The sequence below is a fragment of the Entelurus aequoreus genome, linkage group LG11 (genome assembly GCF_033978785.1).
Source record: "Entelurus aequoreus isolate RoL-2023_Sb linkage group LG11, RoL_Eaeq_v1.1, whole genome shotgun sequence".
NCBI classification, from domain to species: domain Eukaryota; kingdom Metazoa; phylum Chordata; class Actinopteri; order Syngnathiformes; family Syngnathidae; genus Entelurus; species Entelurus aequoreus.
The window spans coordinates 55,133,438-55,160,983 of NC_084741.1; the positions used below are offsets into that span (position 1 = coordinate 55,133,438).

Sequence of the window (27,546 nt, forward strand, 5' to 3'; positions counted from 1 at the left end):
CCCCGGCTGTGATGTGCCCGCTCCGCTGCCCGTGTGTCACATGTCAGGTGTGTGTGCCTGCATGCGTTGTACCCATTTAAAGGGGTTGTATTGTATGTCTGCTCTAACGGAGGAAAGCCATTTTTTTTAGGGCTGAGAATTCGCTGACCACGTTTAGACACTGATACTAAAGTTAAATGCAGAACTTGTTGAATATCTTTCTCAACAACAAAGGGTTATGCAATGTCTTCATCCAACTAATTATGACATAAACACCTGCTAAAAATCGCTGAAAAACAAGAAGGCCACCAGCACATCTGGCTGGCTATCTAAAGGGGCAGCAATTCATGCATGTCACATTACCTCATAATAATCCACCCATTTTCTATACGGCTTATCCTAATTAGGGTTGTAGGTAAACTGGAGCAAATCTCTACACCCTAGACCGGTTGCCAGCCAATCGCAGGGCACATACTGTAAAGACAAACAATCATTCACACTCTCATTCATACCTACGGACAATTAGTCTCCAATTAACCTAGCATGCATATTTTTGGCATGTACAGGAAAATAAACATGCACGCATGGGAAGAACATGCAAACTCCACACAGATATCCCCAAACAGACATTTGAACCCTGATCTGTGCGGCCTAGATGCTAACCACTAGGCCACTATGCGGCCCTCTAGTAATAATAATGTCATTATATTATATTATATTATATTACTATATACAGGGTTCGTACACCTTTTCCAATTCAAGCACTTTTTAAGGACTTTCAAGATCAATTTTTCCAGTTTTTCCAGTACCCTTCAAAAGGTGAAAACCAGTGTGAATCAATCCATAGCCTTGTTGTTTGAGGTCACCAAACGCTGTCTGTCGGAAAAATATGGAACGCCTGCTAAAACCTAAGGCGAACATTGAATCAGCAGTTATCATTAACTGAATGGGGCATAGAAAATGAAGCGGTGTTTCTGTAGACTATACAATGTCATTGGTGTTTGCAAACGTGTCTCCATTTGTGTTGTTTTTCTCATTTCTTGTTCTTTTTCTTACTTACAGCACTCAATGACATCAAACAGCACGGTTTGTTCCCACTGTATTTGTGCTTGTAAACTGCATAATGTGTCAAAATGTCAATTTCACTCATTTATTAACAAAACTGTTCCACATTAATATAAGGATAATAAATTAAAGGAAAATATTTTGTTTGGTTCACAACACCTCAGTCACCTTCCATTAAGCATATCTAGCCTTATAACTGTGGCTATGATAACAAATTAACAAAAAGACAAAAGTTAACTTTTTTTTGCTTTCACTGAGGTAGCCAGACAAGTTAAGTAGACAACGAAAATAACAGAGCAAGAAATGCATACAACCATGTTGTGTAAAAACTACAAAATCATTCCTATTAACTTAGCTCTAAGTTGTGGAAAAAGGTTGCAAATTATACATTCCATGAACTTCACAGTACAAACAAGTACAATAATGTAACCATTTTAATGCAATTAACCAAAACAACAAAATGTAACTTGTTTGCTTTAACTGAGGTAGGTCAGACAAGTTAAGTAGACAACCAAAATAATGGAGCAAAAAATACATCGAACCATGTTGGATAGTCCTTTTTGCATACTTTGCAGCAGGCTACATGTGGATTGGGTCCACGTTTTATCCAAAGTTTGTTTTTTTGTTTTATTTTTTTCCATTTTATAATTAGTGAGACTGCCGAGAAATATGTTGAACATTTCCAAGCATTTACAAGCACTTCACCCAAACTTCAAGCATTTTTCAAACCTTTAAAACACAACATTAAAATCCAAGCATTTTCAAGGTTTTTAAGCACCCGTACGAACGCTGTATATAACATTATATTAGGGCTGTCAAAAAATAATGAGTTAACTCATGGGATTAATCATAAATAATAATCATGTATAAACACAGATGAATCACACAATTTATTTTGACCGTACATGCTCTTTTACCTTCGCGGATATTTACATAAAAGGCTTATTATACAGTCAGTGATCAGGTCAATGCATACATCAGTGCAAAGATGAGAGCAAAGACAAATGGGACGCAGATGGGACTTTAGATAAAACTGTTACCAAGTTTTGAGCAAATAAATGCTCAAAACTTAAGTGCATTCAAGTAAAATATCTGTATGACATTCTGACAATAAAATTGCATTTGTGTCCAAATATTGGGCTAATAACCTGAGATTAATTATGGTTAATCTAAAATCTAAAATTTGATTAATCTGATTTTTTTTAAAAGGTATCAATTTGACTGCACTTATTATTTTTGCTTTAGCTCCTGGTGGGCTGAAATACATGGTCGATGTGAAAAGGAGCGACAGGTTCTGCCGAGGTCCAAATTAGGTCCAAAACAAACTAACGGGCAGTGAAAACTCGACATTGCTTTACAAATGCTATCACTGTCACAGCTGTTGATTTCAATTGCTTTTTTTTTTGTTTATGTTTTGTTACTTCATTACTTGACACTTTACTCTTACTCTGCTCCTTTTTTGCTTGCTAACTCATTTCTTTACACAGGCAACTGTTCAATGACAATACAGCCTTAAAGAGGGAAAGATGACAGACTTACTCGACAACACACACACTTTGTATGCCCTCCAGTGACCTTTCTCTCTGATGGATAACTGGCTTAAAGGGTTCATTTCTGGGGCACTTGGTGACGAGTCTGCAGTAGCTCTAAGCCGCACGGGCAACAACAGCCATCCGAGCATCAGAAGTACTTTACACCCTGGCCTCTGTCCACTTGTTATGCCAGTATATGGATGTTTATATGTAGAAAATAAGATGAAGAGGGATAAGGTAGCTAAGGGAGGGAGAGAGGTGACAGAGAGCATCTTTGGCACCCCGACTGCTGGCTGGCCTCTGGTTACTGCACTTCTACGTGTGCTGCCAGCCCTTCTCACTAATGCACTAATGAAAGACAAGACATATTTGGATGAAAACCACAAGCGTACATACACACACAAACATACAAATATTCCAGAGGAAAAAAAGGAGAAAGACTGCTGCTCAAAAAAGGTCACTTTATAGCATGTGACTCAAAGGGCTAAGGCGGATGGTGACGATATGTGCCTGGACGGGTGACAGTGATGTCATGCATCTGCTCTGGGGCTGTTGTCTTTGACCCCTAGCTCCAAGCAGCCCCACTTGACCTTAGAGACACAACTGAAAATGGGCAAATAATGCTGATGTTCGGTAATGACCATTTCCAAAGCAGCTGGTGGGATAATTATTCTGTCTCATCTCACTGTCTCTCTCTCTTTTCCCCCCGCCCCTCCCATTCGCATCTGTGTGAGTCTCTCATCAGGCAGAACCGTGACCTAAACAGTTTGTGACAGCTTTCTGGGAGAGTGGAGCTGGAGACGAGGCATGCCTCACAGACCTGAGCTGCACCAAAGGTTCTCGCACATCTTTCACGGAGAAATAAATAAATTAAATAAATACACACACGTACCCTTATTTTGCATCTGAAGAAAAAACAAGCACATATGGACACACATGCTGGCCCAGATGCAGCCTTTTTCGCATATACCTCATAAACATGCACGCACACGTGAATATTCACATGTAACACCTAATTGTACAAACCCTTGACAGGAAAAACAATCAATTAGTTAATGTTCAATTTGATTGTCAGATAGATATTCATTTCCCATTGTATTTATTGAGAGGGATATTGGGATTTTGGTGTAGCGCTAAATTAGGGTTTTTTGTAATATTCCCCCTACAGCTAAATAAGGACAACAAAGTAGGATGCAGGGTAGTTGACAATCACAATAATAGACGTATTGTTCATGTAAATCAAAAGAGAAAAGGGAAAGGAGCATTTAAATAGATCACAGTTTTATTAATAATCTTATCGGCAGCATATTTTTTATACCAATCAGGGGTTTGTTGTTATGACCTGTTAAGCCAGGTCAATTCTTGTTTTGTCGCTTTCTTGTTTTGTTATAGTTTTCTTATGTTTAGTTCTTGTTTCCTGGTTAACACTCTTATTTTCTTTCCACTTCCTGTTCTGTCCTTGGTTGCTCGCAGTAACATCACCCCTGCTTGCTAGTTTTTTTTTGTTTTATTTTTTTTTTCACCTGCAGGTGACTAGCGACTATGTTTTTTACCTGCCACTAATGACTGCCAGAGTAATATATAAACCAGTCTCATCAACTATATCTAGCTGCGGCCGCAGATACTCTAGTCGCACCCACTTTAGGTCTAATGCTGCGTTCTATTTACCTGGGAAGTGGGAAATCGGTGCTGGGAATGACGTCACACCCGAGTTGCGAGCATTTGTGATGTGGGAAATCAAGATGGTCACATCCACAAAAGCTATTTTTGAGCTTGCCTTGTCTGAATATAAACAACTTATGGGAAAATATGCATTCTTTCTGCAACCTTCAAACACAGTGGATGAAGAGAAAACACAGACGCTATTGCTAGCGATGTAAAACGTATATACCACATCAAATAAATGTAGTTTACACTACAGTGGCATTACCACAGATATACTGTACGTACAACAATACATTGTATATGGGTGATTTACTGCAAGAAAAACTAATCAGAAGTGCTAATAACGGATATTATAGAAGTGGATATCATTGTTTACATCCAGAGCAGCCATCTTTGAAACGAATTCGGGGGTGGTGAGAATGCGCCAACTTTCAGAGTCAGAAATCCGACCTCAAGGGGCGTTCCAGTTAAAATTCCGACTAGAACTCTTTAAGTCCAAGTCGCGCCCACTTTAAGTCGCGTCCACATAAAGACGTGCCCACGACAAGGGAAGTGAAGTGTGTCCTAAACGGAAGTGAAGCTGGAGACAATATGTAACACGGAAATCAGAAATAAATAACACAAATACTGATGAAAATAAGTTTTGGTTAGGGTTAGGGATAGGGTTGCATATAATCAGCCGAAAAAGCAATACATTCAACAACCGAAATAACAAATCACCAAAATGATTCCCGGGCGCGGCCACCACTGCTGCTCACTGCTCCCCTCACCTCCCAGGGAGTGATCAAGGGTGATGGGTCAAATGCAGAGAATAATTTCGCCACACCTGGTGTGTGTGTGACAATCATTGGCACTTTAACTTTAACCGTGGTGCGTTGCATTAGCCATTTTTGATCATGCTACAAATCAAGTTTCCACTCTCGTGTTGTCAGCACCACTGTGGGCATGCTTTTAAGGCACAGTTCACTTTCATTGTCGTCATCCCTGTGGGCGCAACTTAGAGTCTGTGTCTGTGGCGGAAGCTACAGTATACCCTTCTCAGTCTCATAGCTTAGTTGGTGTTGGTGTGTGACCCACACTCCGAAACAGAAGGTGGCAGTAATGCACCATTAAGCTGGATGTCAACCACTGTAAAATATTAAAAAAAAGAAGTATGGTGTTGAATCATTGTTGGAGTTACGTACACGGTTAGTAGAATTTGAGATTCTAGTTTTGTATTTCTTTTTGTAGTAAGCTCTCTGTTAAGCTTACCTTTTCATGCACAGCTTCCCCTGTGCTATGCTGTGCATTTTCCCTGCTGCACTCTAAATTAAATACTTGTTTACTTGCATGCTGCCTGCTGTCGCCTGCATTTTGGGGTCATAACTACTACTACGAAGAGTGCATCTAACATGTGAGTTACAGTTTGCTTCAGCTAATGAAATTCAAGCACCGGATCTCCTCTAGCGTGTATAAATGCATTCATATGTATGGGTTTTCTATAGCTATATATCAGGGGCATCAAACTTGCGCTCCGCAGGCCCATTTTTTGTGCCCCCTTTATTTAACTTCATTGTCTAATGTATTTGCGACCAGCGAACCTTGTAATATTTATACTACGCCAATCTTGAATCTCAATAGACATTAACTACAATGAGGGTGAAAACACAAACAATACAGCGAGACAAACACACATTGGGCAACACAAAGAGCAACAACCGTTCAGCAAGCGGAAGTCTCTCTGACCATCTCCTGGGGAGCTTTACAATGTCCAAATGTATTATTTTTACATCCATCCATCCATCCATCCATTTTCTACCGCCTATTCCCCTTGGGGTCACGGGGGGCGCTGGAGCCTATCTCAGCTACAATCGGGCGGAAGGCAGGGTACACCCTGGACAAGTCGCCACCTCATTATTTTTACATTCAATATTATATTCATAATGATTTAAAACCTGCCAAAGCTTAGGGTTACTATAGCTGCATGTACAAAAGTAGAAGTCGATCACAAATGGTGTCACGTGCCTAAAACTTGATTCTGAGGTGAATGCTTTGTGTGACCCAGCCTCACAACGACTCTCCCTCCAGCCGGCCCCAGGTAAATCAGGTTTGAGACCCCAATTATTCTTATTGACAATGTTGTATTTTCAATGCAGAAAGATTCATGTTAAGTTAAAGTTAAAGTTCCAATGATTGTCTTACACACACTAGGTGTGGTGAAATGTGTCCTCTGCATTTGACCCATCCCCATGTTCACCCCCTGGGAGGTGAGGGGAGCAGTGAGCCGCAGCGTGTGCCGCGCTTGGGAATCATTTGGTGATTTAACCCCCAATTCCAACCCTTGATGCTGAGTGCCAAGCAGGGAGGCAACGGGTCCCATTTTTTGTAGTCTTTGGTATGACTCGGCCGGGGTTTGAACTCACAACCTCCCAGTCTCAGGGCGGACACTAACCACAAGGCCACTGAGCTGGTTAATCACTAAGCAGTCAATTACACTTGTCTAAGTGTGCAGATCTATACCCGCAGTGATGATCTTCTTTGTGCATGCACACACTTGGATACCTGTGCATGCACACTCACCCCCACTAAATGTAGAGACTCCCACAAAACTCAGATTAAACCTCAAATCCTGATGCAGATGTTCAAAACAGTAATCACATTATTTAGTAACACACCACAGAATCACTGTGAATTCTAACTGAATATATGATCCCAGCAAAATGGGTTTTTGCGAGTCTTGAAATGTGCCATTTTATTCACCACATGTTGATGGAACAAAATAATAATTACAAAAAAGATTCCTTACCAGTAGGATCCAAAAGTGCATTAGTGGCCCCCCAGCGGTGGTAAAGCGCAGCGAGATCATGGGGGCTGTAGTTTTTGAGGAAGCTGAGGATGTCGTTTGGCATTTCTTGAATCTCTGTCAATGGCTCCTGCTTCACATTTTCATTAGGTTTTGAGGGAAAGGAGGATGAACCTAAATAAGTCTGCAGCATGCTGCCATGTGCCTGTGAGGCTCCATAGTTGTGTCCCATCGTGGAGCTATGAGTGATGGTACTAGGCCTTGTAGCAATAGCACGCTGCTCGTTGTGGTAGTTCGCGAGCGGCCGATGAGAGGAGCCTCCAGCTCGGTTGTACTCTGCTTGACCATTATACTTGTTAGAAAGCATGAAGCCCAGTCCCTCCTGGGGCATCGCGTAATGGTCTGCCCTCCTGGAAGCTGTGGAAGAATTGGGGTATGGGGCTGGTGGTCGTGAAATGGTGCTGGGGCTCTTCTCTGCAGAGATGAAGGATGATTGTGAGTTTCCTCCAGAGGAGCTAGTCACTTTGTGTCTGATGCAAGGAGGTTGATTCTGAGGGACTTTCCCAGCTTGAGATCTTGAGGCGGATGTGGAGGCTCTCGACGGCAAAGGCGAGGGGGTAGAGGATGATGGTTGTGTTGTACCTGAATGAGAACTTGTTTTTTGTTTTTTTCGTACCTCGCTTTTCTGCATTGGGGGCCGTGTGCGTTGGACACGTGCTAGCGCCGGCAGTGGTGGGCATTCCTTACCCTCCATGACCGGTGGGGGACCAGTACGCCTTACAGGGGCTAACAAGCGGTTTTTGGACGCCTTGTTGCTGTTTTTCAGAGCCCATTTCGGTGCCAGATTGGAACTACTACTGGTCATGCGGTGAGCAATAGTCTGGTGCATCCACAGAACCTCGGGATAGAGAGTTGAATGGGAGCAGAAGGAACACTTGTGGTTTGGGAGGATTTTCCTGTCGAGGTTTGTGGGGGTTCTGCCCCTGTGACCCCCAGCTCTGACACAGAGATCCACAGGATCCAGTGGAGAGGAGCAAGTTGAAGGGTGAGCTGGAGGGGATTCTGCTATTGTCAGCCCCTGCAGAAGGGCTTTCTGCAACTTGGGATAACCATTGGGGGCGACTCTGGGAATGGGGCTGGTTTTCTCTTCGGAGGACGCTGGATGTTGGACACGCACATGAGCCAGGTACGTTTCTGACTCGGTGGTAACAAAGTCACACAGGCTACAGACGTAAGGGTTTTCATCTACAAAAAAAGCAAAGACAAAAAAAGGTTCAAGCAACATAAATAAGTCTGGCTGCCTCAGCAAAAACAGCTCCAGATTTGAACTGTAATTCATCAATTCACCACTAAGTGCCAGTATGTTGCCCATTTTTCAAACAATGTGAATTAAGTCAAATATTTAATTGCTCACACATTACTAAGCATTTTGACACAAAATAATTATTGATCCTAGTTTTATTATACCTATTATACTATAGTACAGTGAGACTGTGTGGGTGTTTCCTTTATTGAGCAAATATTATGGAATTAAAATATGTGCAGCTTTGAAAATTCTCCACCAGGTGGCAACCTGACTCTACTTTCTTAATGCCATAAAGTACAAAGGTACTTTTTACCCTAATGGTAATTTGAGCTTGAAAAAATAACAATAATGATTAGAAATGGACACAAAGTTGCATCTAGTATATTGTATGTTACATGTAAAAATCAACAATGAAAACAAACGTCTGATAATATGACATTGTCTTTTACGCTTGCTGGTCACAATGTACAACTCCGACTCCCAGAAGCAATTTCCTCTGCTCCTTCTTTTCTACAACACTAATAAAATGCCATCTGTTTTTTATTTTACTTATTGGCAACACACACAACCCACACACGGTAAAAACAATTTTTAAAAAACGCAGCTAAATTGAATGTTTAGCAGAGGAGCCATATTCATTAAAAAGATTGTTTATCAGGTCATTGATTTATTTTTTTTGTTCTGCATTGTCTGAGAATGTATTAATTTAATGTTTTACCATTTATCCTGTTCACCTTAGCAGTAGCTTATCATAGCTGACTCTGGGCAAAAGGTGGGGAACACCCTGGGCTGGGCCCCGTCAATCATAAAGCACAAGGAGACAAACACTTTAGAATTAGGTTAGAATATTATGTTAAAGTAATGCAAGTTTTTTAACAGTGGGAGGAAACCGGAGTACCCAAAGTTAACCCTACACGGTACTCCATGCACATACAGTACTGTATAGGTCTGAGCCTGAGGCCCTTTAAAATTGTTACACTTATAAAACTAAATATTTATAATGCAATGTACTTCAATACCTCTGTTGACTATAAAAAAAACAATAATGAACAATGTTAAATCATCACTGGCAAACAAATTAGCTTTAATATTATCTTTCAAGACACAACAATAATACATTGTGCTACTGATTATGTGTTCCGGAAACTTTATATTGTTCTTGCTACTATACACATATCCTCATCTCCCATTGTTTAGGTGAGAGGGAACACTCTGCAGTATATACAGCTAAACCAAAATGTAAGCAATCCAAACTAATTGTGTTTGATGCTAATGGAATATTGCAAAATACACTAAATCAGTGGGCATGATAGTAAAAACAATACATATAGACAGATTTCCATTGCCAAAAAAAACTTGATAAAAATTCAGTTCACATACAGAGGGATAAAGGGGGGGGGGGGGGTTTCCTGAGACAGGAAGACCTGAAATAGCTCACAGCTCAATCATGCCTGAAGAGATGTTGCTGCTATTTTTTGATCATTAGTATGAGCAAGGAAGTTTAGGGACGATCACTGTTAACAAATATACTATCCTATGTTGTGCAGATTTGAGCATTAACGGCAAAGACATCTAACTATTAACAATAATGTTTTACAAAAGTAAGAAAGACCAACTGTTCATACTGTGTGTGCCATAAACCAAAAGGTTTACCTTGAAACAGTCCGTCTTTAATAGTGGTGTTTGTCTTTGCAAAGACAAGTTTAACTTTTTTGCTTTGCACTGTTTATTGGTTATGGATGTGACAAAAATGATAGGTATTTGAAAAATGCACTCTACCCTACTGACAAGTCAATAGATAGTTTTACTTACAATTTACTTCATTGCTTGGTGTTAAGTACACTTGTAAAGACTATTTACAAGAACAGTTATTGAGCAGATTCTACTGTATAGTACAGTATGTGTTAACAGCACAACAAAAACAAGGCCTTTTGTAGTTTTGACATCAGCCACATGGTGGCCCCTGTTTTCACTCCACACAGGCTGTTCAGCAAGTTAAAAAAAGGCCCTTTTTTAAACAAGTTTACTATCTGAGGAGTCACAACTGCATGCTTAAGATGTCATGCTGGAGACAAAAGTAATGAGACATGCTGCACTATTTAGTTTGAGGGGAAGCCCTTTTTCATGCCCAGCATGACCTTTTTGCCAAGCGCACAAAGTACTGTCCATAAAGGCATGCTTGAATGAGTTTACAACAGAACAATATAACAAACACCTTGACCTCAACCAAGGGATCCTTTTATCCAACATCAATGACCTCATAATTGATATATATATATATATATATATATATATATTATATATATATATATATATATATATATATATATATATATATATATATATATATATACATACACATATGAGAGATGTCAGCGTTAACGCATGAGAATAATAACAAATATATTGTGTTTCTATAAATGAATGATTAATTACAGTGGTTGTTTTGACAACCGTAAGGTGGTGCGCATTACACAGTCAGTGATCATGTCATATGCCAGTGTGATTATAAAGGCATGTGAACTGCACCCTTCAAAACAAACTCTGACGGAACTTTAGATAAACCTGAAGTAATCAGTATTGCAGCGATAAACTTTCTTATAATCGGCGCACATCAAGTTTAAAATAGCATCTTAAAGCGAAACATGAACGTGAGGATGGCGTCGCGAGCATGACTGCTACATTGACAGCAAACAGAGGACAACAATCTATGCTGGCTGAGTTCACATGCGTTTCGCACAAATATGTTAAACAATATGCCTTTTTTAAATGGACTGCCACCGCATGTCGTACACTTAACATTTGTGAAGACCTACAATAGTGCTGAAATATGTGGTTTCATGTCGCCAACTACTGTCGGAGGTAGTTTGTAAAAAAAAAAGATCAGCGCTGTCATTTGGAAAGGTAAATAAGCTAGTTTGTTTAAACAACTGGTTAAACTAAGTAAGAGTACATGCATATGTAAATTGTGCACTACGTAAAGTTGTTAATGAATGTCTTTATTACATTGTCTATTAATATGCTGTACATGTGTACCTAGGTTTCTGTATTATTGTAAAGACTTCCAAAATGTGCACTTAATTATCACTACACTTACTGTCACCAAGTTATGAGCAAATTAAAGACTGTAAGTTCCGTAAAACATTTTAAAAAAACGTTCCTGTATGACATTCTGACAACCAAATTGCATTTGTATCCAAGTATTGGGGTATTTTCTGAAGCAAATTTTATTTATGAAGCATATAATAACCTGTGATTATTCATGATTAATCACTGGCCACACTGTCAGCTCGAAAATTTGGGAATCTTTGTGGCATTTTCATGTTCTCACCAAGCATGTGTCGAATTTTGCCAGGTACTCCGGTTTCCTCCCACATTCTAAAACAATGTTTGTTAGATTATTTGGACACTCTATTCTAAATTGTCAGGTGAATATGAATGGTTGATTGTTTATGTGTGCCCTGCAGTTGGCTTCCAACCAGTCCAGGTCGTACCCTACCTCTACCCTGAATATTTTAGTACCTTCCAAATGTATATTTGTTTAGCTTTCGCAAAAACAAACAAAACCCAACAATAATCTGAGCTGTCCTACAAACAGTATAGAGACACTGAAAGCTGGAGATTCAAGTCATGACATAATGAAGTGCTGATAACAGTTTAAAAATGTGTTATGGTGAGTAGTTACTAACCTGCAAGTTCCCCTGAGTTAGCGGTTCCCATTTCGGATGCATGGTCTCTGAGAGTGGAGGCTGGTGGAGAGTCTCCATACCCCGGGGTGAAAGGTCGGCTTGGGGAGCCGGACTCTTGGTCACTGGTTGAGCCCCATTGGTCTTTATTCTCAGTTCTCACATTGTTTTCGATGGACGTCCTGACTCCATCCTTTCTATGGACGCGCTGGTGGACAATCATCTTGTGGCGACTGCGAAACTTCTTACCACATTCGAAGCACTCATTGGATTTGGCGGGACCTTGAGCCTGTGATGGTCGTCTCCGTTCCTGGCGAGATGAAGGTCGGTACTCAGAATCACTGAGGCTCTCTGGTGTCTGATCTCCAGATGAAACATGGTTTCCCAAAACAGAGCTGCTGCGGCGAACTGAGCTGCGTCTTTCCTGACCTTGAAGGACATAACTGCTTCTTTCCTTCTCATACACTACAGCAGCTGCAGTAAGGTCTTCTTCTCCAATACTTCCTCCATCACTGGAAGTCTTGTTGCACTCTACTGGTTCCACAACCTTTCCTTTAGTAGCTAATTGCCATGCTTGGTAGCTGCAAACTGGATCAAGCTCAGGGATTCTCTGACCCAGTATCCTATTACTGACATCATCCTCAGCATTTTCTCTAAACGGCTGAAGGCATAAGTAGTCAAGTAAACATTTTTTCGCTGCTGGGGCGTCCTCATCATCGATGGGTCGTGATCGGCTCTGCAATTTCTTTCCATAGCTGAGACTGTGGACTTTATCATGGACTCTCAAGCTCTCTCGGCTATCAAACAAGTTCCCACATTTCGAGCACATTTGATAGACAGATGCAACAGAGCTGACAATTTCAGGATCTTGTGCTACATCGTTGATGGTGGCTGGATGCTCAGTTGAATCTGATTTTGCTCGTGATCGTGATCTTGTGTTGTGTGTTTTCATGTGGGACTTGAGAAACCAAGCTTCACGAAATCGTCTCCCACATATGCGACAGCAATGGTCCAAGATTCCTGCATGTTTCTTCATATGTGACTTTAAGAACCAGGCCTGAGTGAAGACCTGGCCACATGTTTCACAAGGAAAGGTCCCATCGCACTGAGGCTGGAGAACTTCGGGTTCAACCACGGCTTCTTCCTTAACACTTGTCTGCTCATCTGTGTCGACAGTAATGTGGACCTTTTCAATGTGACTCAGGAGCTGGTCCTCCCGCTGGGCCTCATAGCCACAAAGACGACAGCAGTAAGGCTGCTGGTCACTTACAGATTTCTCTCTTTTCAAGCTCCTCACAGGCACTTTCCTGCGACTATCTTCAGCACCATCTCCACTCATCATACGGTTACAAGCTGAGGTGCTTTTGGTTGGACTTGTGCCTCCATCAAAACCCTCTGAAACACTCATCTCTTCTTCCTCTGCTCCTCCCTCTTGGTCATCATTGGAGTGGTGGCTAGATAGCGTGCCCAGTTTGTGGCTGCGTATGTGAACTTTGAGGTTTCCCTTCTGAGAGGCCCTGTGGTCACAGTAGGGGCATTTATAAGGGCGTGCACCAGTATGGCGTCTCATATGCTGTGACAGAGAGCTCATGAAAGGGAAACTGCGTCCACAAATGTTGCAGTCATAGGACCCTGGGATTTTGTCATCCTCACTCTCCAGGTCATTTTTGGAATTGGCTCTGATTGGAGTCAATTTTTCCTTTTGACTTCTTGTTTGGATGTCCATCACCTCCACACTAGGATTCATCGTCAGACTGAACCTACCCTGTATAGCTCGACTGTTAACTAAAATCTTAAACTGCTATCTGCACGACCACATCTAGGCATGTCTAGAAGGCCTTTGTTTTCATTAAAATGTCATCTACTTGCAGTCATCAAGAGATAAGGCTGTTGTCACAGCAGCCCTTTTAGCACTGCTACAAAAAACAATGACATCCAGCCATCTTCATCTATCACTGTCAATATTTGTGGTACTATGAAAAATAAAAAAACATAGTACCACGACAGGTATGTTTGCATTAACAAACAAACTAAATGAATTATATATTCAAAGTTGTTTCTGATGAAATCATAATCTGTCCAGGTATCGTTTCAAGACGTCTCCATATCAAGACCGTTAAACCCACACTTTCTCTTTTTCATTCATATGACTGGCCTCTCTCTACCATCTTCACATTCTACACGTATCAGCAGCTTTAGGGCCATCTCGATCATCCACCTGAGAATGAAAAAGAAAGTGGGATATTGAGGTAGACAAGAAATGGTGCAGGGGGAGGAGATGGGAAAAACATAAAATGAAAACGTTAGTCAAGCAAATCTGTCTCATAGACACATTTTCCAGCCATGTTTAACAACCATTTTGTGCAAACAGTACTGAGAAGAATAGATAAAAGTATGGTTATGTAACAGATAACACAAAACTGGAACAGAACATGTGACAATGTCGAAAAATACCTTTAGTAAATCAGAGAGTATTTTTAGTGAGTTAGACATTTAAAAAAATCTAACAAAACATGAAACACTCAGCTACTTTCAAAAGGATAACAATTCTCAGTTTTGTATGGCACTAAGATAGTATAATTTACACAATGCTTATCATGGTTGTAGTTTGTAATGGTGATTCATAATATTATGGTTACCTTAGTTTTCATGAGAAGGGTTAGTGTAAATAATAAAAAAAACTCTTAATATAGTAATGTTCTAAATGACTGAAAAATTACGCTACATAATGTTGATTTAATATTTGTAAGAGACAATTACAGCTGATCTTTACTATCTTTTCTAATTCCTTCAGAATCGTTGATGCAAATCGTGCATGGTATCTTAATAATTGTGGTTGTACGTTGTAATACTTATCTGTGACTATATGTGCTTTTAAACGTTAATGCACAACTTCCATCTGCATGATTGTGCAATGATTTGTGCAGGGTTCGGGGGCTCTGACGCCACACTTGCTGAGTCGACACTTTACACAATCATGGTGGGGGAGGAGAGGGGCAGGGGTTGTTCCGTGTTCACATCAGCAAGATCAGCATGGCCACTATATTCCCTCCACATAATGGCTTTCACTGACACTATCGCATGACAAGGTTCTTAAATACACAAAAGAAAGTGGCTCTTCAGACAATTTGCCGCAAAGCAGGTTAACATAAAGAGAAAGACCATGATACAGTATAAAATCCTTTGGAAATATTAGTTTAATAGTTTGATGTCAGATATATTTACTCTTTAACAGGACACGGGTATATATATTACTGAATTGTTCATTTGCTACATGTACGCCACTTTGTTAATCTATTTTTGTTTTGAAATTATACAAATAAAATCCAAACATTATCTAATTTAGGTTAAAATAGGAGTATAATGGAAAAACAAGTTGCCTCTATATTGACGCTATTATCATATATATCTGATTTATGACCCTAAAAGACTTACAAAGTTTGTGAGTAAATAGATATGATCAAAATACTATCAATCTCACGGAGATTCCCGAGCTATTTTGAGAGATACTGAGAAAGCCAGTCACGTGATCTGTGACGAACCACAGATCCCTTCCCCATTAACAACATTGTTAATCAAGCAGACTTTGTGAGAGCCAAAAACGATTACTTTGGGAAAAGTTATGATCCAGGACCTTATATGTTTGGGCCTGAACACCAGGAGGATGAGCAATACATTTTGAAGTTGAGTGCTAAATGGGTGCAGCTTTATTGAAACACTATAGCATCAGCAGCATTGCTAGATGCTAAACATACAAACTAATAATTAACCATAACAAAGTACATAATAAAACAAACCCTTACTTAACAAATTCCACTCTCGCTGGGATGCTGACCGACAGGACGCTCACATAATCCCGTTTGGATGAAGAATCAATCACAATCCTCAAGAAGTGTTTAAAAAAGTTGCCGCAACTAGCGTCTTTTTGTGTCTTTTGTGTCCAGCCTCTCAGTCCATGGCCACATGGTGAGAGATGCATGGATTATAAACTAGAAGTAACTTTTTGCAAGTTTGAGACGAAGCAGAAGCAGACGCCGGCTCAGTGTGTCAACAATAGCAGCGTAAACTAGCATTAGCTCACTGCTATCAATGTGCCGTTAAAATAGGCCATTAAAATTAGCGCTAATAATAACCATATTGCTCATATTTGGTAAATGTTCAGGTCACGATATATAAATGTAGTATCGTTGGCGGTTTCGAAATGTTTTTTAAAGGTTTTTCGATCTGTTAACTCACTTGTTCGCTATCTATTTACAATTTCAAATGCATAAAACAAAGCGAAGCATATGTGTTCTTGTCTTACATAAGGATACGCATCTCTTTCCGATTTTTGCGTATTTTTCCGTATGGCTGATCTGATGATATGGTCAAGAGTGAAGAAGTGTTCCTCCAGTGATGTCATCCGACCCTGAATCTACGGAAATTGCCGAAATTGTTCGGAGCAGAATATTCAAAATGGCTGACTGAATGTGTGATGTTTAGACGGTATTTTCACATACTTTGCAGATTGTAAATACAATTGGATACAATGTTCACTACAGACATCATTCAAATCCACTATTCATGGAGTTAAAGCAACTTAAACTGCACGATGTGATCAACTTTAAAACTGCTCAAATTATGTTTAGGGCATCCCAAAACTCTCTACCATCCAATATACAGAACCTATTCCAGGATAGAGATGCTCATCATAGTTACAGTTTAAAGGCCTACTGAAAGCCACTACTACCAACCACGCAGTCTGATAGTTTATATATCAATGATGAAATCTTAACATTGAAACACATGCCAATACGGCCGGGTTAACTTATAAAGTGCAATTTTAAAATTCCCGCCACACTTTCGGTTGAAAAACTCCTTTGGATATGATTTATGCGCGTGACGTCACAAAAGCAACGGAAGTGGTTGGACCCCATCGGACCCGATAGAAAAGCCTCTTGTTTTCTTTGACAAAATTCCACAGTATTCTGGACATCTGTGTTGGTGAATCTTTTGCAATTTGTTTAATGAACAATGGAGACTGCAAAGAAGAACGTTGTAGGTGGGATCGATCGGTGTCTTAGCGGCTAAGTACAATACTGTAATATCTGTGATATTTGCATTAGTGTACTGTGTCTTTAAGGGTTTGGGGAACGCGCATGCGCAAATGAGTTGGCGGAGAACTTGAGTGTGTGTGAGCGTGACTTTTGGCTAACAGCAGCTCGTGTATGTGTGTGCGTTACTTTTTGAACTACAACCAGTTACCGCTTGTTAATAAAGCGATTGAGCAATTTGTTTAATGGACAATGGAGACTGCAAATAAGAAAGTTGGAGCCGGTGGAGCGGCGGACTACAGCAACACCAACACCAGGAGGTTGTGTTGTGTTTTGAGCAGGATAGCAGACGCACTACGTTGAGTCTAGCTTTGGCTTCCAAACATTTGATCGATTGCCCGTACGTGCGTGTCGATATGTGCATGTGACGTACGTAACTTTGGGGAAATATATGTTTCTTGCCGACTCTGATGGCAGCCGGGGTGTCGTCAAAAGCGTACAACGCCCGCCGCCGCATCTAAGTTAGCTACGCAGCTAGGTTAGCTTCTGTTTTTTTAAGCTTCGCCAAGCGGAATATTATTAATTGTGTATTTACATGTTCATGGTTTAATAGTATTATTGATGTTCTGTCTATCCATCCAGTCAGGGTTTTTTTTATTTAGTTTCTATCTGCATTTGAGACTGCTATGCTATCGCGTTAGCTACGCAGCTAGGTTAGCTTCTGTTTTTTTAGCTTCGCCAAGCGGAATATTATTAATCGTGTATTTACATGTTCATGGTTTAATAGTATTATTGATCTTCTGTCTATCCATCCAGTCAGGGTTTTTTTTAATTTAGTTTCTATCTGCATTTGAGACTGACGCTATCGCGTTGGCTACGCAGCTAGGTTAGCTTCTGTTTTTTTAGCTTCGCCAAGCGGAATATTATTAATCGTGTATTTACATGTTCATGGTTTAATAGTATTATTGATCTTCTGTCTATCCATCCAGTCAGGTTTTTTTTAAATTTAGTTTCTATCTGCATTTGAGACTGATGGCTACGTAGCTAGGTTAACTTCAATTTTTTTAGCTTCGCAAAGCTGAATTATTAATCGTGTATTTACATGTTCAGTCACTGTGAATGTCCATTTCGCGTTCTCGACTCTCATTTTCAAGAGGATATAGTATCTGAGATGGTTTAAAATACAAATCTGTGATACACAATAGAAAAAGGAGAGAGTGTGGAATCCAATGAGCCAGCTTGTACCTAAGTTACGGTCAGAGCGAAAAAAGATACGTCCATCACTGCCTCTCATGTCCTTCACTGTAACGTTCCTCATCTACGAATCTTTCATCCTCGCTCAAATTAATGGGGTAATCGTCACTTTCTCGGTCCGAATCTCTCTCGCTCCATTGTAAACAACGGGGAATTGTGAGCAGCACTACCGCTTGTGACGTCACGCTACTTCCGGTACAGGCAAGGCTTTTTTTTATCAGCGAACAAAAGTTGCGAACTTTATCGTCGATTTTCTCTACTAAATCCTTTCAGCAAAAATATGGCAATATCGCGAAATGATCAAGTATGACACATAGAATGGATCTGCTATTCCCGTTTAAATAAAAACATTTCATTTCAGTAGGTCTTTAAGAGGAAACAACAAATTATATTAGCCTAAAACTTTAAAATCAATGTGCATTTCAGTGCGTGGAGTCACTCTGTGGAACAACTTAGGGGACGAGTTAAAAACCTGTTCTAACATGATTCAATTTAAAAGACTGTTTAAAAAAGAAGTACAGAAGAAGTACGAGGAGGAAAGAGAGTGATGCCCTCAGCACAAAAAGATGGGAGAGAAGTGTATGGTCAGAGAGTGTTTGGGCCTGTGTGTAAGTGTGTGTGTGTGTGTGTGTGTGTGTGTGTGTGTGTGTGTGTGTGTGTGTGTGTGTGTGTGTGTGTGTGTGTGTGTGTGTGTGTGTGTGTGTGTGTGTGTGTGTGTGTGTGTGTGTGTGTGTGTGTGTGTGTGTGTGTGTGTGTGTGTGTGTGTGTGTGTTTTGTCTCGTCTTGTCTTGTCTCATAGTAACAGTGGTACTATTGTATTGTTAGTGTACCGGAGCTTTTCTTGTTTTTGTTTGTATAGTGTTGTTCTTGTATTATATTGTTTATGTTAAATGTGGAATGAGTGAGAGGGGTTGGGATATTATAAGAATCTGCTTCATCCAACCCCTTTTCAAGCCTTGCATAAATGTACAAAAAATGTGTGTTGTTGTATTGTGCAGGTTTGAAATAAATACTTCAATTCAATTCAATAGGGTTTAATGGATACAACGAAACACATGTAAGCATATAAAGTCAACTTGTTTTTCTGTTATACTGGTACTTTAAAGTTAACAAATTTAAGACAATAGTCATACATGCCCATGTTATAAAAAAAAAAAGTCTAAATATACAGTATACTATTCTTTACATTAAGTTAGAAAAGTCTTCACCAACTACATTACAACATCAGTGTAAAAATTCAGAAACTCCTTAAACTTGAAAACTGCTTCTTATTATTCTAAGAGGCTAAAGCTGAAAATTAATTTGTTCACTGTTTAAAATGAGACTAATACTGATTCCTTGTTACGGGTTATTATAAAAGGTGCCAGAGAGACCAAAGCATAATTGTTTCCAAGCTCCAATTAAATGAGGATAATTGATCATAATCACAAGAGGATAACGTTGTGAAGTAGGAACATTAGAACAAGAACAATCATACATGTCTTGTATTAAGAAAATGAATACCCTGCACCAAAGTCACCTACAGTATATATCCCAAAGTACCTATTAAAGGTCCTTGTATTCTGTTAAAACCAGTGAAGTCTTAAAGGAAAACATTTTTGGGAATTTTTCCCAATACAAAACAATCCTCTTTGAGACAAAAACACGTCTTTCCCATTTCTGTGCAATCTAGATAAACTGTTTACAAAACTGCTAGCACAAAGTGGCTAACAATGTAGACAATGGGGATTCTACTATTCTGCTTATTAAGCATTCTAAATATACATTTTTAAAAATGCCAACAAACGAGCTTCATTTACATGCTGTGACAAGCACATTGACAAAGGTAAAGCAACCTCCTTATTGTAGGAGCGAACATAGAGGAACTTTTTGGGGGTAATAATATAGTGTTTGAAACCTAAAAATTCCACACACTACCAGCTAAAAATTCGGAACACGCCACCAGCTAAAAATCTGGACCAACTAAATCAGTGGATGCTGGCTCTTAACTTAGATAGGTAGGTAGGGCTTTATTGTCATTGCACAAGTACATCGAAACTTTGTTTTCAGCACAAACCCGTTCAAGATTAGACAAACAAATAGTGTACAGGGTTACAGAACAGGAACGCTGATGGGTCGCCACAAGGCGCCCCGCCCCGTAAAAGATGGGGAAAAGGTAAACACTGGGGAAGGATGAGTAAAAAAATACAATCTAGACTAAGGGGGCCCAGTCTGGAGTGGAATAAAACATCCATAGCAAAGCACATATACATATTACAACATACATCTCGAGACTAGTAACAGAGGGGAGGGAGTGGGGGGGACGGTGGCGGGCTGCAGCTCTTCAGGCGCTGCCCAGCTGTCCATCACCCCTAAGTAAGGGTGTAACAGTAGGTGTATTTGTATGGAACCGTTTCGGTAAACAATGCACACCGAGGCACAACACACAGCATGCTAGCAACGACCGGGCTACTACAACATGCAAAAGCCAGAGCTGGAAGACCCTCCTGCCTCGTTAAGATCTCCCGTTTGGGAACATTTCGGCTTCGCGGTGCGATACAACAATGGAGGACGAGAGGTGGACAAAGCGAAAGCGGTTTGCCGACATTGTTCAGCAGCGGTAGAGTATGCTTCTGCCAACACGTCAAACATGCTAACCCATTTGAAGCGGCACCACCCCCAAGTGAACATCGCTTCAACGAAGAGAAATACGAACAAACACAGCCCCCCACCGCATTGAAGCAGCCTCTCCTCTGTGAGTCAGGCAGGGCTAAAGCAATAACAAATGCCCTATGTGTTTTTATAGATGCAGATTTAAGACCATATTGCATTAAAAACTAGATTTTGACCCACTTCTATGGTGGAAGAACAATGAGCCCATATATCCTCTTACTGCCAAGTTAGCCAGGCACTACCTCGCCATACCTGCAACCTCCGTGCCCAGCGAAAGGGTATTTTCCACAGCTGGAGACATTGTAACTGCAAGCAGGTCTGCTCTTTCTGCAGACAATGTGGATAAACTGATTTTTCTGGCAAAAAACATGAAAATTGAGTGAAAGTCACCAGGGTTAAAGGCTGGGGGTGGGGGAAGAAAAGTTAATCTGAGGCTGAGTTGACTTGAAACTGTTTATAATGTTGCACTTTTTGTATGTAGAAGAAAAGTTTTGTAATTTTATTTAATCCGAGCAACAACTTGAAGCAGTTGAATGTTGCACTTTATATGTGGAAATGTTTCACGTTATATTTAGAAAGGTTTTGTTAAGAAACCAATTCTGAGCCTTATCTTATTTGGTTTTTATTTTGTATATGTTGACTGCATTAACCATGGCAATCGACCCTGTGTGTATATGTATGTTATTGTTATGCTTAGCATTCATGACTGCCTGCTGTTGCACTGATCAGCCTAGTGATGGCTCACATCCATCACACACAGAGCTATTTTAAAGCAATGTTAAAAGGATAAAGCCATTGTTTACAAATTTTGGTAAATAAATAACCAGAAAATGTATATTTTGTTGTTTTCTTACTGTACCGAAAATGAACCGAACCGTGACCTCTAAACCGAGGTACGTACCGAACCGAAATTTTTGTGTACCGTTACACCCTTACCCCTAAGGGATTTGCGTCAAGGGCTTTGGATGATCCGTTAACATCGCTAGAAAGACGCGACAAGATGTTTGTTATCTTCCACCATTTTTTACCTGAGGAGTGAGGATTATGCTGAATTCACCACCCAAACAGTAAGAGCAAACACTGTAAGTGACTGTTTTATTATGTTTTCATTTTGTCCATGAAACGTTAAGCACTAGTGCTACATTATGACTTACTGTTTTCATAAAGTTGGATCAGCGTAGCGCCCAGCTTCTAAAACTTGCAGCAACATCCTCTGTATATATTAAGACTTGAGGATTAGGTTTTTTATTATTTTTATTATAATTAGTCGTTTTTGTCTCACAAAGTATGCCATGATTATTAGTAGAAAACCCAGCTCTCTATGCCACTGTTGTTGTTGACAGATATAACATTTGTTGCTGTGTGCTCTGTAAAATCAATAAGCCCATGAAAGAAGTTGCAATAATTCTGAAATGACCAAAATACTTTACCTGTTATCATGAATGTGCTTGCATGGTTACAGCATGCATTATCAACGTTTTGGTAGGTTTTTGTATTTTTTTTTTTTGAGGGCTTTACAGGCTGAATAAGTTTGAATCACAATCACGTCATTTGCGTGCACTAAAATCGTTGGATTTCCTAAATAAGGCTCTCCATGTTTCACACTTATCTGTAAAGTCCAGGTGTACTTTTACTAACTCTACGTTGATCGTCCAATAACACTGTGTGCCTCTGAAACGATAGAGGGCAACCAACTTTGGTCATTTCAGCTCGTTTAACTACGTAAGTAACTCAGAAGATAATGCTACATGATAAAAGCTAACTGTTATTGGTAAAAAGTGGCTGGTAAAATGAATAACATAGCCTTCTACCAATCTTTTGTGGTCTTAAACATTTTATCCCAACTTCGGTCATTTCAGTTCGTTTAACTGCGTAAGTAACTCAGAAGATATTGCTACATAATAAAAGCTAACTGTTATGGGTTACTGGTGAAATGAATAACCAATCTTTTGTGTGGTCTTAAACATTTTATTCTGTGTATTAATGACATCTGCTATGGCTCTTGTGGTTATGGAGTTCCTAAAAGGCATTAAAATAAATCACTGACTGCTCCTGTTGTGTCTAGAGATGGGATTTATGGCTCTTTGAAGAAAGCCGGATCTTGGAGAGACGTTCCTTTTAAAAGAGCCGTTCAAAAAACTGGCTTGTCATTATAGTTATTTTTCTTAACATTTGTTTTTTTTGTTTTTTTCCAGAAAAACAATTATCAATAGCTGTCATAAGATAACATGTGGATCAGAATCATTCAAATGTATATAAATATTACTGTATTGGTAAGAATAATTTAGAAATATTGGCAATACTTGTATTTTTCTTGTTTTGTTTTGGTCCCATACAATGATATCACTATTTTGATATATTTCCTAACCTAAAAAACGTTGTAGAATTTTGATACTAGAGATACAAATATACACATAACAAGTAAGAATAAAATGTATATATGTATATAAAAGTATAAATACAACAAGAATAAAAATTAGGATATAATAACAATATAAATACAAAATTGTACTACCCTACCTAGTGTGTGCATCGGTTGAGCGGAAGAGTTAGTGCTGCATGGGATTCTGGGTATTTGTTGTGTTGTGTTTATGTTGTGTTACAGTGCAGATGTTCTCCATAAATGTGTTTGTCATTCTTTTTTGGTGTGGGTTCAAAGTGTGGTGCATATTTGTAACGTAACAGTGTTAAAGTTGTTTTATACGGTACGGCTACCGTCAGTGTAAGCTGTGTGGCTGCTGACCTAGTACGCCTTGCTGTCACTTAAGTGAGCAAGCTGAAGCTGAATTCTACATGTGGTCGAGCAGGTACGCTGTTTGGGCAGGCTGTAGAGGGCGCCAAAAGCAGTGCCATCACGCCCTGATATTCGGGAGTCTCCCGGAAATAATGAGAGGGTTGGCAAGTATGACGCTATCAAGCGCCATTCATTCAAAACTCGCGGGCCGCACTAACATCAAATTTCCATATTAACATGTGTGCCGGTGCGTGTGTCTGAGACCCCTGGTTAACATAGCACAAAGCAATTTAAGCTTTGTATGCGGTGTTTTTCATTTTAAATTTTAAATTTTTTTTTTGTGGCTCCCATTATTTTCTTTAATTTGTGAAACTTGCCAAAATGGCTCTTTGAGTGGTAAAGGTTGCCGACCCCTGGTCTAAACGATACCGTTTGATCAGCTGCTCGTCATCAAACAAATCCAGGACATCGTTCCGCTCCCTGAACGTTCGCGCACGTCTCTCTCGCCTCAGTGCCATCCCCTGCTGGCAACTCCTAACCACTTAAGACACCTCTGAAGGTCTCTTAAATATCATGGAGAGTAGGAGTGATTCTTAGACTTAAGAACGTTGATAAAAAGCTTTTATTCTTAAATTTGAGAGTAGGACTAAATTTCGCAAATTCTCAGGACTTAAGTGTAAAATGGCACTCTAAGAAGCTTGATAAGTACGGCCCCAGGTCTGTACCGTATAAGAATATTTAGACGTCATTGAGAAATAATGCCCTGCAGACAGTTTGTTTTTAATTAGTCAGCCAAAGCAATTTAAAAAAAAATCCAGATAAATGTACATTTAGTTTAAATTTGCAGACTCTTTGTCATAGTTTAAAGTTTTATAAGAAGCATAGTTTTAAGTTTTATAACAAGTATTGTAAACACTCTGTTTACTGTTACTGGCTTCAACCATTAACAGTTGTTAAATATAATGTAGTATTTTAGTAGTTGTTGAGGAGCTCTTAAGATCCCCCCCAACCCCCACAAAACAAAAACGCTCGCATTTCTGATTTGCATTTTTGAGAACGAGAAATGTAAACTCGGACTTCACATAGAAGCGTGAAAAATGGAGAGATTGAACTATTTTACAATTCCTCACTCAATTCCTCAAAAAACTGCAGTCTCCAAACGAGACATGCGGACACGTTTTGCTCTTGCAATATTTCATGATATGAGATCTCGTCACACCGCTAGTAATAATTACACCTAGGAATTGTACGGGAATAATTATGGGTTGAGTCAGATTCTGCTTTTTTTTGTGGTGAAAAAAGTGTTCCTCGTTTTAATCATTAATTGAAAAGGTTAATGGATATGTTTTACTGAAATTAATGGTTCTGCCATACATGCAAAAACTAACCAATTATTGCATTTTGTACATTCTCAGTCTTGAACCACATACAGATGAGAGAAATCTAGTGTCCTGTTTGTAATATTGAAGAGCCGTGTGAGATTATCGATCTTTTAATTATCACATTGGCCCTGTTAGGCTGTACAAATGTGTGCTTCCTATCTATTTTTGCTGATTGCTATTGTCAAAATGACAATAATTTGGAAACCTAAATAACAGAAAACAGTTGACTCATTTCAAGTAATGGTCTTTGGGAAGGAATTAATTTAGTACTGTCCAGTTGGATAACCCACTCATAATCAATTATTCAGAACAAATCTGTAAAATGTGTTAAAGCCACCATGTCTATTTTGTAAGACTCATTAAGTGCAGTGTGTGTACAAGTTCATTTGAACTCATTACGTAGATTATTCATGGACATACAGTGTCGAGTAATCCCTTGTTCATAGCTGTTAATTGGTTCTGGGCCTGACCGTGGTAAATTAATTTCTGTTAAATAGGAATCATTAATTCTAAATTGAATATTATCATAGCTATAGCATGACAAACTATTTACAAACTTCTAAACATGGTTTTAACATTATCAGGGCCTTATATAAAATATATAAAATGAATTTCCCCAACGGGGACCAATAAATCTAAATCTGAAATCTAAAATCTAATCTAAAATATACATGGAAAAACGCCCTTGTAGTCACCTTTACACTTGTTTACTAGTGGCCAATACTTCTGTAGTATTCATATTTTTAGTTCATTTAGCAATTTTTACCTTTGCCAAATATACGTAGAATATGCTTAATTTTATTAAATGAGCGATACAGTGAAGCCTCACGCTTTTACGCCCAATGTGGCGAGGGATCACTGCAAACTGCAATAGCTAAAGAAAGCTGCTGGCCTGCAGCCACCTTTAAAACAGCTCTTACAGTAAGTGTGAAAACTAATGTTATGCATTCCAAACGCAGTGTCTCGCTCACACACTTGCCTTATCACTGATAATGCATGTCCTGCTAGTAAGGGACATCTTTCATCATTGACAGGGTTTGGTTAACTCCCAAGTAACAAGCACGGAGACAAAGTATTGAAGTTGAGGCTAAGTACACAGCTGTGCATAATGAAGAGTGGAACTTCTGTGTGACTACTGACAAACACAGTCACACATAAGCAAAGAAAGTGTGGAATCAAGAAGCAAAACAGGGGGCTTTTAATGTTGCCCACACATTTTTTTAGAAGCCTATATGTGCACACTGTGGGCTTTTAACAGTATTCAATACAGGCAGCATTGAAAGTTGCTTGTGTAGAGGGCTGTTCACAGACTCACTGCTTCACAGTGAAGAACATACAGTGAAGGCTTTGCAAAATCCATGTCATCCTCTGCACAGCTGCTCATGAAGTAGAGACACTGTCTGCTCAGAATGGGACAAAGGAAGTGGTGGGCTGCCTAAAACACAAACACACATGCACAGTGCAGATCCAGTGTATTCTCAGACCAATCAATAATCCATGATGAACAAACTGCTCCTCACCTCCCACCCTACTCTCAACTAGCAGACAAAGGGGTTGGCTGGAAGCTCTGTGCCAGGGGTAAAGCACAGCTGGTTGCACACACACACACACACACACACACAAACACACACGCTCACATGTACGCTGACGATCTGTTTACAAAACATATACACAATGTGGAAGATTTAGGACAATTTGGGGTGCAGTTGTCAAATGATCAAATGAAACAGAGTATGAATATTGCAGATTCAATCAAACGTTCTAAAACAAAAATTCTAACTGCGGCAACAAGTAAAACATCTGTATATCTAAATATACACAAGAAAGTAGGGTAACGTCTGTTTTATGTACAATGCCGATACTGATAGCAATCCAAAACCTTCTTTTCTTCGTTGTTGTGACAGTACTAGATTTGTATGCATGTACAGTGGTACCCGCAACTTACTAGTATTTTGTGACACGAGCGGTTTCTCTGCTTTTTGTTATGCTTAAAGTTGCAAGCATTATTTGAGCTACGAGCCTCTCCACCGCCAGTTGGCGTATCAAATGCAACAATGAAGCCCCTAAGATTCGGGCCAAATCATCATGATTAGAGTGTCCGCCCTGAGATCGGTAGGTTGTGAGTTCAAACCTCGGCCGAGTCATACCAAAGACTATAAAAATGGGACCCATTACCTCCCTGCTTGGCACTCAGCATCAAGGGTTGGAATTGGGGGTTAAATCAGCCCTTTGAGACACTTGTGATTTAGGGCTATATAAATAAACATTGATTGATTGATTGATTGATTGAAATCACCAAAATAATTCCCGAGCGTGACCACCGCTGCTGCTCACTGCTCCCCTCACCTCCCAGGGGGTGGAAAAAGGGGGTGGGTCAAATGCAGAGAGTAATTTCACCACACCTAGTGTGTGTGTGTGTGACTATCAGTGGTACTTTAACTTTAAATGCTTGAGGTTCAAATTTTTGTTAAAATTG

At 39.7% G+C, this 27,546-nt stretch overlaps 1 protein-coding gene across 2 annotated transcripts in view; it reads right to left on the reverse strand.

Annotated features, from left to right (window-relative positions):
• znf516 (zinc finger protein 516) overlaps positions 1-27,546 on the reverse strand; it is a 107,756-nt gene that overhangs the window by 24,734 nt on the left and 55,476 nt on the right. For both annotated transcript variants that reach the window (XM_062063566.1, XM_062063567.1), the window contains exons 2-3: positions 12,019-14,233; positions 7,027-8,268 (exon numbers count right to left, since the gene is read on the reverse strand). In XM_062063566.1, coding sequence (XP_061919550.1) covers positions 7,027-8,268; positions 12,019-13,762 — 2,986 coding nt within the window. In that variant the 5' untranslated portion in view covers positions 13,763-14,233. The remainder of the gene's footprint in view (positions 1-7,026; positions 8,269-12,018; positions 14,234-27,546) is intronic.